This window comes from Oreochromis niloticus, linkage group LG5, assembly GCF_001858045.2.
Source record: "Oreochromis niloticus isolate F11D_XX linkage group LG5, O_niloticus_UMD_NMBU, whole genome shotgun sequence".
In the NCBI taxonomy this organism is placed as follows: domain Eukaryota; kingdom Metazoa; phylum Chordata; class Actinopteri; order Cichliformes; family Cichlidae; genus Oreochromis; species Oreochromis niloticus.
This window is the reverse complement of record NC_031970.2, coordinates 17,230,530-17,247,544: the sequence shown is the minus strand read 5'-3', so window position 1 is coordinate 17,247,544 and position 17,015 is coordinate 17,230,530. Positions and strand designations below refer to the sequence as shown.

Genomic DNA, 17,015 nt, shown 5'->3' with positions numbered 1-17,015 from the left:
TCAAGCTACTGAACAGGTATACCTAATAAACAGGTATATTGTACAGCCATAGTGAGCACCACAGAGGAGTGGAATCTAGGAAAGAAGCTGTCATAAACAAAAAGAGGCTGTCACATGAAATTTGTCACCTGTCATTTGTGAGAGTGTGACATTATTTCAGGAGTGTTTGAGATGTTCTTGCATGTGTTCGAAAACTAGCTCCTCCGACACATGCTTTTACAGGAAAGTCTCTTAGAGGAAAGATATAAATTAGTGGTGACAACAAGCATTAAATGTTGTCTGCTTTGGATAAATCAAACAGCTTCACTGTAGATAAGCTTAGAAGTACAGCTTTACCCAGTTCAATTATACAATAAAATAAAATATAATAGCAAGTCATCTGGTAAATTTACAGCAGTTAAAAAAAAGCTGAACTAAGCTAATTTTTTTTTCAGTTTAGCGTGTTCATGAAGAGCTCTATATTTACTAGTGGTCTTTCACTTCCTGACTACACAGTCACACTCTGTCATGCTGACGTCAGCCACCGATATAAAAACCTATAAGCGCATGCAGAGCACTGGACACAATGATTCACCTGAACCTCTCCATGGCACTTATACCATTATTTGTGCTGACTTTTTGGACTATAGGATGCGTTAAAAGCTGTGGTAATCAACAGACTAAGATAAATGGACGGTGCTGTGACATGTGTCCCCCAGGTAAAAAAAAAATTAACCTTCTAAAAAATAAGATGAGTGTCTTTTAATCTAATGTTTTGATTAGTTTGATCTGATTATTACAGTAGTGATCTGTTTGATGTAATTATCAGATTATGTGGTTAAGCTGAACTGTTTTGTTCAAGATTCTGTGAAAAATACTGAAAGTCGCTGATTTTAACTTGTTCCTGGTTTTAAAGGCACTTATGTAGAAGAATTTTGCTCTGAGAGCCAACAAACTGCCTGCAAAGCCTGTCCAGAGGGACATTTCTCACAACTTCATAACATCTTTGACAGATGTGAAAAATGCCAGACATGTCAGCGTAAGTTGAGAGAAGCTGAGAAGGCATTTACCAGAACTAGTAAAAGATAAAATATTGCGTTGAATTCTGTGGTTTCAATTCTTGTCTGTCTACAGATTATGCTGTGAAATGTAAATCAACCACAAACGCAACCTGTAGTTGTGCCGATGGTTTCCTGTGCTCCAACAGCATCTGTTCGACTTGTGTGGAAGACAAATGCGTCACAGGAGAGAGACTGAAAAGGACAGGTAAGAATGGACATTTTGAGTTTTTACAGCTGCAAATAAAATATATATACTGCCACAAAAACTGGTTAGACTATTGCAGTGTATATACCAATCACCGTTTTGCATCTGTGTAATTGTGGATGTTTAAAAGTCAAGACATTTTTATCATTACATGCTATTTAAAACAGATCCATGTGAAAGAATTTTTTAAATTTGTAATTTTATTCCATGTCTGCTGTTCAACCTGAGCCTACTGATCAGGCGATTCATGAGTGGGTAAAGGAGGAGCTGGTCATAATGTCAAGAGTGTTTAGCAAAGGTTTTGTCTTAAGTTGCAGTCCTTACTATAGGTCATTAGATATAAACTCATAAAACCTGTGTGACATCACTTGACTCATGTTTGACCTCACAGCTGAAACTGACGATAAGTCACAGGACCCCCACAGCTGACAAAATCAGTCACCCTGTAACCACAAATATCCCCTCCAAAGTATCTTTCATGTGTACTGAAATAGTATTTCTTTCTTTCGTTCCAGTCGTCTCCTCGAATGCAAGGGTGATAGAATATTCGTATGAGTGTGAGGCCATATGTGGCGAAAAGGAATATTTCGATGTGCAAAAGAATGGCTGCACACCACTGACACAGTAAGCTCGATTTTAACAGGTTCTGCCACAGCGTTAAGTAAAAGAAGTCGTGAACATGCCAGTGATGTAAAAGCTTTGTGCTAAACAGGTGCAGCGTGCTGGGATTTCCTGAAAAGTTTTCAGGGAACAGGACACACAACTCCATTTGTGACAGACCCGGTACGTACACATAGTCACATATTTTATTGACACAGGCTGTAATTTGTTGATTCCTCAGCATGTAACACTTGTGATACGCTACAACAAAACATAGTGACAATATGCTGCAGGTGAATACGTGTACAAGAAACTTAACTATGATTTGACTTTTCACCAGAGCCCAAAGACGATGGAACCTTCATTCATGTGATCCTTGGCATTAGTGTCATTTTGCTCTCTCTCAGCCTCTTTCTGTTCATGTCCTACACATGTATAAAGTACCTAAGGATTCACACAGCAAGTAAGTTCATGGAAAATCATATCAGTATGTCAAAGTGGAATCACTGGCATGGTGAAATTTCATTCAGAAAACCACATGTGACATTTAAACAATCAAAATAAACATTCATTAACAGAAGAAATTGATGTGACTCAACCTAAATATTAATGCTACTGCTCCTTTTAAAAACACCATCATAATGGGAACTTCCCAGAATTATTTTCATGAATGTTTTTGTGATGTATCAACAGTAGAAAAAAAAGGAAGATTCAAATGCTGATCATCGGATGAGAGATCTAAATTAATCAGTACAATAACAGTTCTTTTGTACTTTATGTTGCTACTTAACTGCAAAAGGACTAATCTAAATTCCCACGGTGGCAGTTGGCTATAGAACTTTATGCACTACAGCTACTATAGTAGTCAGTTACTGGACACTATAGTGGACACTTCAATATTTGCCTGCAAAGCCTGTCCAGAGGGACATTTCTCACAACTTCTCAACATCTTTGATAGATGTGAAAAATGCCAGACATGTCAGCGTAAGTTGAGAGAAGCTTTTAACAGAACTAGCAAAAGATGAAATATTGTGATTAATGCTGTGGTTTCAATTCTTGTCTGTCTACAGATTATGCTGTGGAATATATATCAACCACAAATGCAACCTATATATATATAAGAAGAATGCTCAGGAGATCACTCTGTGCTAGTATGGAGTAATCTTCTGAGCACTCTTTTTATATAACAACACTGTCTTTTCTTCTTTTCTTTTTTTAAAATGTCATACCTTTAAATATCACATCATAAAACTAGACTTGTAGTCAAGACCGCCTAAACCAAGACCAAGACCAGAGGGTATCGAGACCAAGACCAAGACAGACCGAGTCAAGACCAAGACAAAGTCGAGACGAGACCAAGACCGAGACCGAGACAAAAAAGTCTTTAAACTGCAGCCAGATGCTGCTTCGTTTATGGGTGTCAGGCATATTTATGTGTTTTTGCGATGCACTCACACAGCCCTCCTCACCGTTGTCTACTGTCTCACTCATTAGAGACAGCAGACAGACGCACGCTCCACTTGACTGTCGCGTCTTTCACCCTCTCTGTTTTTCACATAATGATATTATCCTATATCCTCGCATGTGATTGGCCACAATATGGAGGGATTGGAGCATAGCTGAGCCACTGTGTGAGAGCTGAGCAGCAAAAGGAAATTAAGTGAGGAGCTGGCTCTTGCTCAATGGGAGTCGACTCTTCTGATTCACTACAAAGCACTCTCTAAGCACGGCTCTTTGAGCTGATGCTTTTGCGCATGACATATTATCGAACATTACGTTGTGTATCATGGATACTGTTGACTCCAAATCTCCTGACCATTATGTCGATCTGAGACAGCAAGACCGAGACAGCAAGACCAAGACAAGACCGAGGGATCCGAGACCAAGACAAGACCAAGACCAAAGTCCGTCGAGACCAAGACAAGACCAAGACCACGTAAAAGTGGTCTCGAGACCGGTGTCGAGACCAAGACCGGTCTTGAGACATCCAACTCTACATAAAACTAAAATAGGTGATTGTAGTGGAAATATGGCTGTCACCTTCTGGAATATCAATCAAAACCTTTTGTTGCACCACAAAAAAAAAACAAAACAAAAACAAAAAAACATGAACATGGCTCTGATTAGCATTACTGCAGGGAATACTTTGAGTAGCAGTGATATTATGAACATCACTGCACTATATATCACTTTACTAAAAAAATATTGATTCACATTGGAATACAATTATAATTTGATAGCCTATAAGAGCAGAATCAGGATGTAATCAGGCAAATTATGTGATGATTTTATGCTTGCTAAAGTAGGTTACTACTACGCCTGTTTATGTGTCTGTTTGTTTGTGCATTTGTAGGATTGTGGTTGTATTGGTGTTATTTTGTGAGGGAGCGGAAACTGGTGTTATAGTGTGTGTACCTATGCAAGCATGTGCATACTTCGGTTTCAATGTGCACACGTGTCACTTCTTTTTCCTCTTCTTTTTTTTCAAAATCCTCTAAGGCAGATTTAGTCAAACACATAAATACAAAAATTCTGTAGCAAAAAATTAACAGTTGCATTAATGCAGTTTATAAAGTGGGAAGTTTTTATAAATATATCTGTTAGCTATGCCCTCTTCTTGGATAAGCAAGAGGAAAAATGGATGGATGGATCTATTAGTTGTGTTTTACATTAAAGACATTTAAACCCTTGAGTGCATGGTGTCCACTACAGGGCAAAAAACTCAATCAAACTGGACATGTTTTAAGTCTGGCTTGGGAATATTAAAAAAACCAAACCTCTCTTTAAGTTAATAATAATTAAAGGTTGATCTTAAAAATCACATAACTAGCCTAACTTTGAAAAAAAGGTGAGCACATCGTGATAAAACCTTTCATACAGTTACAAAGCTGATGGATAATCAAACTCTAGCCATGATGTCCTTCTGTTAAAAATAAAAATAAAAGTCTGCTTATCTTGCTCCCATTTCTCAAAATATGAAACCGCACGTGAGAGTCACTGTGAAAAGTGATTAAGGTTATACCACTTATTTGTCTAAAACATATTGCACTATAGAACATCTGTAAGGCATTGGATGGAGTTCAATGTATTATACTTTAGTTACATGGAAAGTAATTAATGAACAATTGTTTTTACGTGCAGCAGCACCTTCTTCTTTGGATCGACTCCTGTCTGATGTTTCTGTTTCACAGGAGTGAAATGTTTATGATAAATCTGCCTCTGTTCCCCTAAAATGTTGCATTTCGGTGCTATTGAGCATAGTTGTGAAGGATCATTTGAGGTAAACAAATCAGAAAACTCCTGTGACTTCCTGCTAATAGAAAGTGAAGTGGAAAATGGGGGTGGCAGCAATGAAATGTGTGATGTTTATTATCGAATGTGTAGGTGTGCAGCAAGGAAATAATGTCATATTTCAACTAAAACATTGATGGTAATAATTCTCTCCCTGATTTAGACCACAAACCCATGCTGGCTGTCCCTACTAACATCAGTGACTTTCACCTACCAAAGGAAGAGAGCGGGCTTCAGTTTGTCCAGGATGGATCCAAGGAAAGTCACAGTTGTGAACTGGAAAGCATTATTTTAAGATGATATTATAACTCTGTTCAATTACAGCCACTATGCTAAAAATTAAAGGTGTAAAATATCTCGCTTGACATCAGTGCACAGGATCTAGGAGGGAAAGTGAAAAACATTTGAAGAACAGGTTTGATGATCCCTTTTGATCTTTAGCATGACCTAAGCAGAAACACACTTAAATATGAATGAATTCATATTTAAAACCTCACTTTGATGTGGTAGTGATTTTATCTCAAGTCTATACTCAAAATAGATGGTTTCTTGCTGAATATTCAGGAGTATTGCAGTTTGGTGTGTAACACAGGTGTTTGTCTCTGAGGTCGGCCTTGCAGTTTGTGCCCTTCTGGCATGAGTTTTAGATGAGCTACACAAGTTTTTAATGCTTATTATACTGCAAATAAACACACTGTTGGGAATGTTTTAGGTAGGTAGAGTTAATTTATTTTGTTTCTGTAGTATAGCAAAACAGATCAATTGTAATCAGAATAAATTAAGTGGTTTTAGTCTTTTTTCTTTTCTTTATCTATCAGATGATTAATGAAAAATCTGTACACATTTTGTCATTACAAGAACTGCTTTTAAAAACATTGTTAAAGTTTGTCAAAAGCTTTCTCTAACAGTCAAGCTCTAACTGGATATTTATTAATTGCAACAACACATGATTGTTTCTTTTATAAATATATATTTCTTTTGTAACTGCATAATGACTCATTTATAAATATAAATTATTTTTTTAAATATTTTTTTCTGTTATAATGACTTTTAAAAATGTGATGTGATAAAAATGTAATGGCAAAAAACTATAAATGCAATAATAAATAATAATGTCTCACCTTCAGTGGCAGTGGTTTTTTGTAGTGTTGCTGTGACGTGCAGGCCAGGATATGCTATAATAAACGTGTGGCAGTTGTTTTTCTGTTCATAAAAAAGTTCTTATCAACAAAAAGAACGCAAACAGGGGGGGGGGGTTCCACAAAGGGTGCACTTCCTCTGCGTCCCTGCGGGGGCGCTGGTGGGCACGTTTTGGCTGAGCGGTCATATGACAGCTGCTTTTGTCCCTCTTCCCTTCCCTACTGGAAAAACGCCACATCTGACAGGGAGGGAGACGAAACAGGTACACCACCAGGGGAGCGCTGACCACCGACCTCAAGATGCTGGCACTAATAAACCGGCTTTTGGACTGGATCAAGTCTCTGTTTTGGAAGGAGGAGATGGAGTTGACGCTGGTCGGCCTGCAGTACTCGGGGAAAACAACATTTGTAAACGTGATCGCTGTAAGTCTCCAGCTGCTCTGCTACTAGCCGCCTTGCTAGGATACGGCTAACAGCCTTAGCTCGCATAATTGCATAGAGGTTACTAAGCTAGAAGTGGGCTAAACACTGTCCGGTTCTCTCGGGGTTGCTTTACTCTGTTGGTGGAGCCAGCATCCATAAAACAGAGCCGCAGTCAAGAGGAGTTGCTGTTTTTTGTTTAGCTGTTTAATTTTGCAGCTTACCGGCTAGTAAGAGGCAGTGTTATGGTCTAAACTCCAAAGCTCAAAAACAGTATTTGACATCGTTTTACACCAAGGAGTTAAAAGCTGTCTGGGGTGCTTTAGTCACCAGGAAGTAAAGGTAATAACACGCTGACAGTAACTGTTGACAGTGGTGCAGCCAAACTGGAAGGATCACTTATGGTCATATGAACGTGTGTCATTGTAGTACAGGTCCCCTGCACCAGTGTTATGCAGGTGTACTTTCAAAGGTGGTCATCTGCCAAAAAAATGATTGCCAGTGTTTAAACTGATGTAAATGAATTGTTGGCCTATGATTTGTGAGGCATTTCTCAAAACTCTCTCTTGTCAAGTTCTTTCAGCCAGAAACCACATTCTTGCATCAAGGTAGAAGATGCAGTCACAGACTTTTATATGGCCGTTATTTATGCAGGTCAAAAGTCTTAGAGATTAAAATGGCTTTTTAATTGAGATGTTTCCAAGAGGGGATTGATAAATGTACCACAATAACTTTGTTTTTCATCTATAACATAGCATTTTCTGCAAGCAGTGATCTCGACTCCAGCCTTTTTACCAATCTAAGCAAATATATTGCACATAAAAACATAAACACAAATCACTTTTTGGCAGATGATCACTTTTTTGCACGACTGGTTTCCACTTTAAACTAAATACACAGAAAAAATCATGAGGACAACTAGCAGAGTCTGGGTGGGTTATCTTCTTTATTTTTTATATTTGTTTTCTTGTATTTAGAAAAGTCAGCTTCTCAGTTTCTGTAGTATTAATGCTTAAATGTGAGATTATAAAGCAGTGTCAGATTTCCATGACACATCTAAAAAGGGGACTAGATTAACACTGCACTTAAGTCAAGCACACGTAAACACAAGGAGAAGACATTTCTGCACTTATGTGAAAAAGACACAAAAACACAAAAGCAGACTGTAGCTTCTTGGTAGGGGTGTTGGTTTCTCATGCAACTTTGCAGTTATTTCTCAAAGACTGGTGGGGCAATCCAGGTTGCCCTATTATTGCTAAAATAGGCTTCTTCTTTTTTTCCCCCAAACCTTTGGTTGTTTTAGTTTCACATATGGGGGCCCTAGTGAGGGTGACAACAGGTTGCAGGCATGCCTTTTACTCCATCAGCTGTCAGATAACCAATCAGATTAAATGTATCTGGCGCAGGCAAGGTCTGATTGGTGCAGCCTTAAAATTAAATAGCTTCAGATCAGTCATGATTCATTCATTCTGTACTTTTCTCTAATGTGCATCTTGTGTGTGTGTATGTAACAGTTGTCATCCGAAGTATGGATGAGTAATCAATTTTCGAAGAGATATGTTACCGGGATGTTAGAGGAAGCTCTTTTAAAAATGTTCGTGCGCTTGAGATGTTTTATCTACGCTGCCAGAGTTAAAAATAAGTGTGCACTTCCTCTGCAAAACTTGGCATTCTGGTTTCTGGCTGGTGTATTTTTATGTTTTTAATCAGTTTTACTAGGTGACAGTCAGTGTATTGATGATGTACAACCTCTGCTTTCAAAAAAATTCTCAATCATTTATTTGCTCTGGCCACTAATTCAACATTGGTATTCTACTATTATGTGAGCTCAGTTTTAAACAGTATATATTTAGGTGTTGGTCCTTTTTGTTAGGCAAACACTCAGCTACTGGAAGTTGTCAAAGTTGTTTTTTTAAAAAAAAAAAAAAGAATATATTTTTTAAATTAGGTTAAAGTAAAAGTAATTCTTTCTAAGGACTCCAACTTGCACAGTTGAAACACTTTAAAGAAACACTGAATTGTGCTGAGGTTATATATATATATGCGTGCTGCATGGGTGTAAGTTCTTTTTCAGGCAGCTGTCAATCTTGATGAGCTGAAAAAAGCAGATTTTTATCAGGCATTTACTGCCGAGAACACAACATCTCTATAGAAATATTTTTGGCGCCCACATTTATCTGGTGATATCAAGGTTTTTGGGGTTGGAAAGTACTCTTCCCCTTCCTTTACGCTGAGTAAATGAAAAAAATACCCTACCAGACATTGACAATAGAGTGCATGAGTAGCTATGCAGGGGTGGTTCCGCCTTTCTCAGTCATAAGACCGTTGCACTCATTTCCACTTAGCTTTGTCAGGTGACTCTGGCGAGTCATGTGCTGTGAAATGTTCATGCACCCGGCAGTGCAGGTTTACAAAGCATGGAGAAGGATATCTGCAGCTTGCGAACTTAAAAGGGAAATTCCACTGATTTTTCATACACAGACACATTTTTCTTTCCACTGAACCTTACACAAAGCATTCGCAAAAGCCCATTCACAAATAAACCCAGACATTTGATTTTATTGTCATTTCACTAAAATGATTCACTCTGTTTATTTTTTTTCTTTTATGATACTCAAATTAGAGTCAACTTTGAATGTTTTACTTTTTATAGTCCCTTCCTCCTCTGCAGTAAAGACTCAGTGAAAACACTTTTGCGATTGGATTATTCCTCATGAATGAATCTTCAGCTGCGGTTATGGCGTTATGTCAGTCCCGCTTTCATAAGCTACCATAAGTTATAAATTGCTTGTTAAAGGCCACTTGAATTTTAAATGTAAAAACTTATAAACGTTTCTTAGAACTGCCACTTCATTTGTAATCGCAGGGTGTATTCCCATGCAGCATGTTGCTATGCATTTCTTAAAAGCACACAGCTTGATGTATATGACTCCTGTTTTTTTGGGAAGTTAGTGCAGCACACATAAAGTATGTATGTGAGTGACCAGTTACGCTGTTATACTTGATTATATAGTGCAGATGTTGCAAAATGTGCATTTGAAATGCCTTTTTTTTTTCTTTTAATAAATCATATACTTGTCTTTCCTTTCAGTCTGGGCATTTCAGTGAAGATATGATTCCTACAGTCGGGTTCAACATGAGGAAGGTCACTAAAGGAAATGTCACGATCAAGGTTCAGTTTTAATCTAATCTGTCACAACTGATAAAATGAAAAACATCCCCAGAGTGGTTTTAGGAAAAAATATCTAAAGGTTTGGTCTTAATTCTGTAGATCTGGGATATAGGAGGGCAGCCGAGGTTCAGGAGCATGTGGGAGCGGTACTGTCGGGGAGTTAATGCAATTGTGTGAGTATCCTCGATTGCCTTTCATACCTTTTGTGTCATAAAGCAAACACTATTGTTGTCAATGATGACTAATTTTGATTTTGATCTTGTCAAGGTACATGGTTGACGCAGCAGATCGAGAAAAGGTGGAGGCATCGAGAAATGAGCTTCATAATTTATTAGACAAACCTCAGTTGCAAGGAATTCCCGTAAGTGTTCCACTTAAACCAATTTAGATATCTGTGTGATTTCAGAAGTAGTAACAGAGATCTGTGTGTGACTTCTCTTGATTACTCCACTGGAGTTTCAGAGTTCAAATTTAACTTGCCCCTTTTTAGGTTTTGGTACTGGGTAACAAAAGGGATCTCCCCACTGCACTAGATGAGAAGCAGCTCATTGAGAAAATGTAAGTTTGGAAAAATCTTGAAGGCATTTCAACTTTTCATCAATGTGTTGTAGGTTCTTTCTATCAGAAGCGTTCGCAGTTTGTCTCATCATGTTTTGTTTTTCAAAGAACCATTAGGATCCTTTCCTCATGTATATCTCTCTGTAAAGGGGAACTGTCTTTATTTATATCCAGCTATAAGTTTACTTGTTCCCTCTGCTGTCAAGTTGTCAAACATGTGCTGAGACTGGTACTAGTACTACTTTAACGCAATCATTTTCAAACTGTGGTGAGGACGCCCCCTGGGGGTTTTTTAGGGCCATTGCAGGGCTTGTATGGCTGACTGGTGAAAGGGAAATAAATCTGCTCTATGGACCTTTACTTTAAATTAAATTGTCTTAAAATGTAGGGGTGGGTGTTTTTTTTAGCTTCAGCTCACTACAATAAACTTTGTCCATAAGCATAAGGGGATTATTTCAAGCTTATCTTACATATATATATTATTCTTTACCTTTCTAGGAATCTGTCAGCTATCCAGGACAGGGAGATATGCTGTTACTCTATTTCCTGCAAAGAGAAAGACAACATTGGTAAGTTGTGGCATTATTTCTTACAATCGTTTGATTTCTTTGTTGCAGTGCTAAATCTGACCCTGCATATTTTTATTTATTTATTTGCAGATATCACACTTCAATGGCTCATCCAGCACTCAAAGTCACGCAGGAGCTGAAAAAAGCCAAGTTGTTTTCCAGCTGTTATTGCCATGTTACCGTCATGTCACATCCTCATCACTCTGCAATGATGTACAGTCGTATCTTCACCTGCACTTCACCGTGCTGTACTGTTTTGCTTGTGTGACTTTTTTTTTTTGGCATTTTACCTTTTTTTTGATTCTTAAACAAATCCCAACAATGCACTACAACAATTCTGAAGAAATTGGCATTATACATCTTGTAAAGCTGTACTTTAATCGGGAGTGAGAAACTATTTTTGAGCTACCTTTTTGTGTCTTCAGGCATTACACAATTGATGCTGCCAGGTAGTTTGTTACCCTTGTTGCTGTAACATCACCTTCTTCTAGGAGGGTTTATTCAGTTCAACAGATCTCACAGTATGATGTTGTTCTTCAGACAGTCAGATATGATGCTTAAAACAGCTGATGTGAACACACAGGTTTTCCTCTTTCTGCCTAGCTCGGCTCTGTGATCATCTTGACTGTCAGCCTTCCCTTGATCAGGTTTTCTCCTTTCAAAGACATGCCAGTTGTTTTAGAAAATGTGCATTAAGCGAGTCAGTTGAAGCAGGTCTGTACAAATATCAAGCTAGTATGATTTTTACTGATGTGGGATGTGTGTGTATGAATATATGATTCTATTTAAAGTTCTGAATGTACTAAAAGCAACACTGTATGGGGTTGTGTGGTTCATATTGGCCTCTATTTGTAATTAGCCTCAGTGGAACAATGTCCTTTTGTGCTGCCTCAAAGCTGAGAGAGAGGCAGGATTTAAAGTGCCTTGTGCAGTGTCTCTTCTCTGAAGCAAAGCAGCATGCAAGGTGTGCCTACAGTAACATCATAAAAACACCACTTCACTGTATTCTAGGAATAAAAAAAGGCATGCTTTTTAATTTAAACACTGTTTTGTTTTTCCCTTGTCCTTTGGTGTGATATTCTACCTAGTTGAACAGAATGTATCCATCAAAACAACAGTCACTGTATGGGGGTGGGGGAAAACATAAATATGTTCTTTTGTCTGAAGTGCTACAGTCATGGTGAAAAGAAGGTGCGCCCTCTTTCAGTGGAAAGAACTTATGTATCAGGACAGGATAAAAATAATCTCCTTAGCAGGTCTTAAAATGAGGTCAATACAACCTCAGATGAACTACAAAACATGACATGTTGCACTGTGTCATTATTTATTTAACAAAAACTAAGCCGAAATGCAGAAGGAGTGTGAAAACTAATTACACGCCATGATTCAGCAGCTTGTAGAACAACTTTAAAATATTAGCTTGAAGTAACTATTTTCTGTGACTTCATCATCGTTGTGGGTTTTTATTTCTTTATTAAGGTTTGCCTGCATGTGCTTATGTACAAATCTCTTAAGGTCCCATTGCAACACCTTGATCCTTTTTCAGCGCCACTGTTGTAGGTTTGCTGCTGTCGCATGACCCAGTTTCAGCCAAGTCTTACCTGTAAGACTGCTGACTTCACATCTGACTTTAAAATACTTTAGAGTAATGAAGAGATCATGGTTGACTCAGAGAATACGTTCCCAGATCCTGTGGCTGCACAACAATTTCAAGTTATCACCTGCCACCACTGTGTTTGGCAGTTGGTGTAGGGTATTTGACTTTTGTCAAACGTAGTGCTGTGCAGGGCCAACATTTCCATGTTGGTCTTATCTGTCTGAAGGACATTGTTTTAGAAATCCTGTGTTTTGTTCAGCTGTAACGTTGCAAACCTTAGTCATGGGAACCCTTATAAACAAACCTTATTTGTTCTGTCTTTTTTTTAAATGTACGGTCATGAACTTTTATATTTGACATACTGAGTACTGTAGAGTCTGAGGTGTATTTTGCAGTTTCTCTTGGCGTTACATCATTTGACCATTGGGTGAATTTGCTGGGATGTCCACTCCTGGTAAAGTTAGCAATATAGAACGATGAATTTGAGATTATTTGGAAATGATCTTCAGCAACAATTACTTCTTTAACATTATTGTTGATTAATTTCTTTATGTTTGTTAAAATCTGCCAAATCAATCAATGTACTTGCCAAAACCCCGAGTCAATCTAACTACCAGAAACCTTGAATCACAGGCCGAGGGGGTGGTATGGCAGCAATTTTTCACACCAGCCTATTAATCAGAAAGACCAAGACAGACTTTTAATTCATTTGAAATCCTGATGCTTAGCCTTGTCCACCCCAGCTGTAAAACTCAGAAACCAGTCTTATTTTTTTATCATCTATCGTCCACCTGGGCCTTACACAGAGTTTCTGTCTGATTTCTCAGACTTTTTTATCTGATTTAGTGCTCAGCTCATATAAAATAATTATTGTGGGTGATTTTAACATCCATGTAGATGCTAAGAATGACAGCCTCAACATGGCATTTAATCTGTTATTAGACTCAATTGGCTTCTCTCAAAATATAGAAGAACCCACCACTTTAACCACACTCTAGATCTTGTTTTAACATATGGCATAGAAACTAAACATTTAACAGTGCTTCCTGAAAACCCTCTGCTGTCTGATCGTTTCCTGATAACATTTACATTTACAATAATTGATTACACAGCAGTGGAGAGTAGACTTTATCACAGTAGATGTCTTTCTGAAAGTGCTGTAACTAAGTTTAAGAATATAATCCACCCACTGTTATCATCTTCAATGCCTTGTACCAACATTGAGCAGAGCAGCTATCTGAACGCTACTCCAACAGAGGGCGATTATCTTGTTAATAATTTTGCCTCCTCACCACGTACGACTCTGGATACTGTAGCTCCGGTAAAAACTAAGGCCTCAAATCAGAAGTACTTGACTCCGTGGTATAATTCAAAAACACGTAGCCTAAAGCAGATGACTCGTAAGCTGGAGAGGAAATGGTGTTTCACAAATTTAGAAGATCATCAGTTAGCCTGGAGAAATAGTTTATTGCTTTATAAGAAAGCCCTCTGCAAAGCCAGAACATCTTACTACTTTTCACTGATTGAAGAAAATAAGAACAACCCCAGGTTTCTCTTCAGCACTGTAGCCAGGCTGACAAAAAGTCAGAGCACTGTTGAGCCAACCATTCCTTTAACGTTAACTAGTAATGACTTCTGGAACTTCTTCACAAATAAAATTTTAATCATTAGAGAAAAATTACCCATAATCATCCCACAGATGTAACATTATCAACAGCTACTTTCAGTACCACTGATATTCATTTAGACTCTTTTTCTCAAATTGATCTTTCTGAGTTAACTTCAATAATTACTTCTTCCAAACCATCAACGTGTCTTTTAGACCCCATTCCTACAAAACTGCTCAAAGAAGTCCTGCCATTAATTAATGCTTCAATCTTAAATCTGATCAACCCATTTCTAATAATTGGCTATGTACCACAGGCCTTCAAGCTGGTTCTAATTAAACCTTTACTTAAAAAGCCATCTCTAGACCCAGCTCTCTTAGCTAATTATAGGCCAATCTCCAGCCTTCCTTTCATATCTAAAATCCTTGAAAGAGTAGTAGTCAAACAGCTAACAGATCATCTGCAGAGGAATGACTTATTTGAAGAGTTTCAGTCAGGTTTCAGAGCTCATCACAGCACAGAAACAGCTTTAGTGAAGGTTACAAATGATCTTCTTATGGCCTCTGACAGTGGACTCGTTTCTGTGCTTGTCCTGCTAGACCTCAGTGCAGCGTTCGATACTGTTGACCATAATATCCTATTAGAGCGATTAGAGCACGCTGTAGGTATTACAGGTACTGCACTGCAGTGGTTTGTATCATATCTATCCAATAGACTCCAATTTGTTCATGTAAATGGAGAGTCGTCTTCACACACTAAGGTCAACTATGGTGTTCCACAGGGTTCAGTGCTTGGACCAATTCTGTTTACATTATACATGCTTCCCTTAGGCAGTAGACATAGTATACATTTTCACTGCTATGCTGATGACACCCAACTCTATTTGTCCATCAAGCCAGATAACACACACCAATTAGTTAAACTGCAGCAATGTCTTAAAGACATAAAGACCTGGATGGCCGCTAACTTTCTGCTTCTTAATTCAGATAAAACTGAGGTTATTGTACTCGGCCCTGAAAATCTTAAAAATATGGTATCTAACCAGATTCTTACTCTGGATGGCATTACCTTGGCCTCCAGTAACACTGTGAGGAACCTTGGAGTCATTTTTGACCAGGACATGTCCTTCAATGCACATATTAAACAAATATTTAAGACTGCTTTCTTCCATTTATGCAACATCTCTAAAATTAGAAATATCCTGTCTCAGAGTGACGCTGAAAAACTAGTTCATGCATTTATTACTTCTAGGCTGGACTACTGTAATTCATTATTATCAGGAAGTCCTAAAAACTCCCTGAAAAGCCTTCAATTAGTCCAAAATGCTGCAGCAAGAGTCCTGACAGGGACTAGAAAGAGAGAGCATATTTCTCCTGTTTTGGCTTCCCTTCATTGGCTTCCTGTTAAATCCAGAATTGAATTCAAAATCCTGCTCCTCACATACAAGGTCTTAAAAAATCAGGCCCCATCTTATCTTAATGACCTTGCAGTACCATATCACTCGCACTGCAGGCCTACTTGTTGTTCCTAAAGTATTTAAAAGTAGAATGGGAGGGAGAGCCTTCAGTTTTCAGGCCCCTCTTCTGTGGAACCAGCTTCCAGTTTGAATTCAGGAGACAGACACTATCTCTACTTTTAAGATTAGGCTTAAAACTTTCCTTTTTGCTAAAGCATATAGTTAGGGCTGGACCAGGTGACCCTGAATCCTCCCTTAGTTATGCTGCAATAGACGTAGGCTGCCGGGGGATTCCCATGATGCATTGAGTTTTTCCTTTCCAGTCACCTTTCTCACTCACTATGTGTTAATAAACCTCTCTGCATTGAATCATATCTGTTATTAATCTCTGTCTCTCTTATCCACAGCATGTCTTTATCCTGTTTTCCTTCTCTCACTCCAACCGGTCGCAGCAGATGGCCGCCCCTCCCTGAGTCTGGTTCTGCCGGAGGTTTCTTCCTGTTAAAAGGGAGTTTTTCCTTCCCACTGTCGCCAAAGTGCTTGCTCATAGGGGGTCATATGATTGTTGGATTTTTCTCTGTATCTATTATTGTAGGATCTACTGTACAATATAAAGCGCCTCAAGGTGACTGTTGTTGTGATTTGGCGCTATATAAATAAAATTGAATTGAAATTAATTGAAAACCTTTGCTTTCGTAGAGGTGGTCACACTTTCTAATGATCACTTAAGCAAGTGCATTTGATTATGAGCACCTTGTTGATACTTTCTCTCTTAATTCCTATGGAAGCAGTAAGGGTGTATTTATTTATTTTTTCACACACTGCTTCTGCATTTTGGCTTAGTTTTTGTGAAATAAATAAGGACATGGTGTAATATTGCATGTTTTGAAATTCATCTGAGGTTGTATTGACCGAGTTTAAAGAACTGCTAAGGAACAGGTTTTCATTATCATTATTATTATTGTTATTATTATTATTATTATTGTTGTTGTTGTTGTTGTTATCATTATTATTGTTATGTTCTAATATGTAAAACTTCAGGATATACTTTCTTTTTTACCATGACTACATATACCAAAAAGCTCCACACAGCTGTTATCAATTACCTAACCGATTATACCTGTGATCAGATCTATATTAGGTGAGCCTTGGTGGAGTTTACAGGTCAACATACTCACTCAGTGTAGTGATACAGTAAAATCAGGTACAAGCTCCTACATACAGTCCAAGCCGTGCATATGTATGGTTGTATGCATATAGTAATTACTCAGTATTAATGTTGCTCTGCAGCTCGTCTTCAGCGGATAAGTCAAAACAGCTTTATTTTTTACCGTTTAATTACGATAATGTTCTAATTGATG

The 17,015-nt window shown here is 38.1% G+C and overlaps 2 protein-coding genes across 3 annotated transcripts; both read left to right on the top strand.

Moving 5' to 3' along the window:
- Window positions 1–398: 398 nt before the first annotated feature.
- Window positions 399–5,927, top strand: tnfrsf18 (tumor necrosis factor receptor superfamily, member 18). Of its 2 annotated transcripts, XM_005453517.4 has the most exons (7): window positions 414–698; window positions 896–1,018; window positions 1,114–1,245; window positions 1,761–1,869; window positions 1,958–2,028; window positions 2,186–2,308; window positions 5,300–5,927. In XM_005453517.4, the coding sequence occupies exons 1-7, from the start codon at window positions 566–568 to the stop codon at window positions 5,434–5,436; spliced, it is 828 nt and encodes a 275-aa protein (XP_005453574.2). In that variant the 5' UTR covers window positions 414–565; the 3' UTR covers window positions 5,437–5,927. The 2 variants fall into 2 exon arrangements, with proteins under 2 accessions (XP_019214771.2, XP_005453574.2); XM_019359226.2 differs by lacking the exon at window positions 2,186–2,308 and having other exon boundaries at window positions 399–698.
- Window positions 5,928–6,440: 513 nt separating this feature from the next.
- Window positions 6,441–12,036, top strand: arl8ba (ADP-ribosylation factor-like 8Ba). Its single transcript, XM_003448325.5, has 7 exons — window positions 6,441–6,698; window positions 9,787–9,867; window positions 9,967–10,040; window positions 10,135–10,228; window positions 10,358–10,425; window positions 10,924–10,994; window positions 11,085–12,036. The coding sequence occupies exons 1-7, from the start codon at window positions 6,576–6,578 to the stop codon at window positions 11,132–11,134; spliced, it is 561 nt and encodes a 186-aa protein (XP_003448373.1). The 5' UTR covers window positions 6,441–6,575; the 3' UTR covers window positions 11,135–12,036.
- Window positions 12,037–17,015: the final 4,979 nt, after the last annotated feature.

Coding starts and splice junctions, on each gene's coding strand:
- tnfrsf18 (XM_005453517.4), top strand. CDS start 566: ATGATTCACCTGAACCTCTCCATGGCACTTATACCATTATTTGTGCTG. Junction 699..895: donor CTGTGACATGTGTCCCCCAG/GTAAAAAAAAAA, acceptor CTGGTTTTAAAG/GCACTTATGTAGAAGAATTT. Junction 2,029..2,185: donor CTCCATTTGTGACAGACCCG/GTACGTACACAT, acceptor ACTTTTCACCAG/AGCCCAAAGACGATGGAACC.
- arl8ba (XM_003448325.5), top strand. CDS start 6,576: ATGCTGGCACTAATAAACCGGCTTTTGGACTGGATCAAGTCTCTGTTT. Junction 10,229..10,357: donor CTCAGTTGCAAGGAATTCCC/GTAAGTGTTCCA, acceptor GCCCCTTTTTAG/GTTTTGGTACTGGGTAACAA. Junction 10,426..10,923: donor AAGCAGCTCATTGAGAAAAT/GTAAGTTTGGAA, acceptor TTACCTTTCTAG/GAATCTGTCAGCTATCCAGG.